At 39.4% G+C, this 2,495-nt stretch overlaps 1 protein-coding gene across 2 annotated transcripts in view; it reads right to left on the bottom strand.

Annotated features, from left to right (window-relative positions):
- The window catches only part of RNF125 (ring finger protein 125, E3 ubiquitin protein ligase), a 66,082-nt gene that overhangs the window by 10,844 nt on the left and 52,743 nt on the right, over window positions 1-2,495 (bottom strand). The window contains exon 5 of one of the 2 annotated variants that reach the window (XM_011974379.1): window positions 301-408. In XM_011974379.1, coding sequence (XP_011829769.1) covers window positions 301-408 — 108 coding nt within the window. Of the gene's footprint in view, window positions 1-296; window positions 409-2,495 lie in introns of both variants that reach the window. The other variant, XM_011974380.1, reaches the window with a different exon arrangement.

Here is a 2,495-nt window from a genome sequence, read left to right as displayed (position 1 = left end):
TTTTTTATTTTTAGTATTTTTAGTAGAGATAGGATTTCACCATGTTGCCCAGGCTGGTCTTGAACTCCTGACCTCAAGTGATTTGCCCACTTCGGCCTCCTGAAGTGTTGGGATTACAGGCATGAGCCACTGTGCCAGGCCAAAATATTCTATTTTCTTGATTTCTTACATAATGCTAATACTCAACACTATAGCTATATATACATTTTTTCCTCTATAATTTTATTCACTTGGATCAGAAAAGTAAGCTTAACAAAGACAGCATAAAAACATAATGTAAAAATAAGAAAATATACTTACTATGAAATCATCATAAAACAAAGTGTGACTAACTTGAAGATGTCTTATTAAACTGCCACTGAAGCTGCTTGGATTCTCATCGGGTATTAAACGGCAAAGTGGACAGAACTGGAAACAAACAATATCAGGGGTTCAAGAAAGAATTTAAAACAGTTATTAGTGCCAGAATTAAAAACAACGGCCGGGTGCAGTGGCTTATGCCTGTAATCCCAGTACTTTGGGAGGCTGAGGCGGCCGGGTCACGAGGTCAAGCGATGGAGACCATTCTAGCCAACATGGTGACACTCCGTCTCTACTAAAAATACAAAATTTAGTCAGATATGGTGGTGCACACCTGTTATCCCACCTACTTGGCAGGCTGAGGCAGGAGAATTGCTTGAAAAAAGATTTCACCAGGTTTTGCCTGTACTCGTATCTTTCAGTATGTGTGTGTGATATCGTTTGGAAACTTGTCCCCACCCAAATCTCATGTTGAAATGTAATCCCCGGGCACAGTGGCTTGGGCCTGTCATCCCAGCACTTTGGGAGGTGGATCACTTGAGGTAGGAGCTCATGACCAGCCTGGCCAACATGGCAAAACCCGTCTCTACTAAGAAGACAAAAAAATTAGCCAGGCGTGGTGGTGCACACCTGTAGTCCCAGCTACTCCAGAGGCTGAGGCAGGAGAATGGCTTGAACCCGGGAGGCAGAGGTTGCAGTAAGCCAAGATTGCGCCACTGCACTCCAGCCTGGATGACAGAGTCAGACTCTGTCTCAAAAAAAAAAAAAGATACAGACCATTCTGTCACTACAAAGGAATGTCAGTGCATTGCTATCCTTTATTTCCTTCTCTCTCCCTAACCTCTGCTCTGTTCCCCATATTGTTATTATTACTATTTTGAGAAACTTGTATAAATAGAACTATAGAGTATTTAACCTTTCGAGATTGGCTTTTCCCATTGAGCATGACTTTGAGATCCATCTAAGTTGCTGGGTGTATCCATAGCTCCCTCCTTATTACTGAGTAGTATTTCATGGTATGGATGTCCCACAGTCTGCTTATCCATTTATTTTGTAAAGGGCATTTGGGTTGTTTCCAGTTTTTGGTTGTTACAAATAAACCTGTAAGAAATATTTGTATACAAATGTTTGCATAAACATAAGTTTTCATTTATCTAGGACAAATTTTCAAGAGTGTGACTGCCTGGTTATATGATAGGTATATGTTTAACTTTGTAAAAAACTGCCAAACTGTTTTCCAGAGTGGCTGTACTATTTTACATTCCCACCAGCAATGTATGAATTATTCAGTTTTTCCTTATTTTCCCCAACATCTGGTAATGTCCAAATTTTTTTATTTTAGCCACTTTGTTAAATGTATACTGGTATCTCACCATGGTTTTAATTTGCACTTTCAACATTTTGGCCAGGCTGGTCATGAACTCCTGACCTCAGGTGATACACCCAACCTCAGCCTCCCAAAGTGCTGGGATTATAAGCATGAGCCACCCCACCCAGCCCATGCATTCATTTTTTAAAGTATGAGATGCAGACTCATTACTGAGTGCCAAGTATGTGTTGTTAGGTAGTAAATTACGTGGTATTCTCATTTGATCCTCACAACAACTCAGTGAATTCATTGCTATCCTTATTTTGTTGATGAGCCCAATTTCAGAGAAAAAAAAAATAGCTTGAATTTCCTCAGCTGTAAGTATCAGATCTGGAATCAACTTCAGTTGATTCCAGTGCTCTTTTCACATTCTAACAGTGTCCAATGTATCAACTTGGGTGATAACGTTTTTCTTTATTTAAATGAGGTTTTTATATACTTCTTTCTTATTGTTTTATGAGGATCTCAGTTTCAATATGCTCAATTTCTATAATTAAAGGTCTGAATTTTGCTCAACTTCACTAATTTTTACATCTTATTTTTAGTAAAATTACATCCTTTTAATTATCATTGAATTTATAATCATTTACAATTTCCTAATGTTCTTGGTTAATTGGCACCACTGGTCATTCCAAGACAGCATTTAATTTTCCCTGATGCCACTACATGTAATGAGAACAGAGCTGAGACCGAGAAATATTTCAACAGAAGAGCACTATTAATACTTGTAGTGTGAGGCCGGGCATGGTGGCTCAAGCCTGTAATCCCAGCACTTTGGGAGGCCGAGGCGGGTGGATCACGAGGTCAGGAGATCGAGACCATCCTG

Source organism: Mandrillus leucophaeus, unplaced genomic scaffold (assembly GCF_000951045.1).
Source record: "Mandrillus leucophaeus isolate KB7577 unplaced genomic scaffold, Mleu.le_1.0 Scaffold145, whole genome shotgun sequence".
NCBI lineage: Eukaryota > Metazoa > Chordata > Mammalia > Primates > Cercopithecidae > Mandrillus > Mandrillus leucophaeus.
The sequence above is the reverse complement of the archived record's forward strand: the minus strand, read 5'-3'. Positions and strand labels throughout refer to the sequence as shown.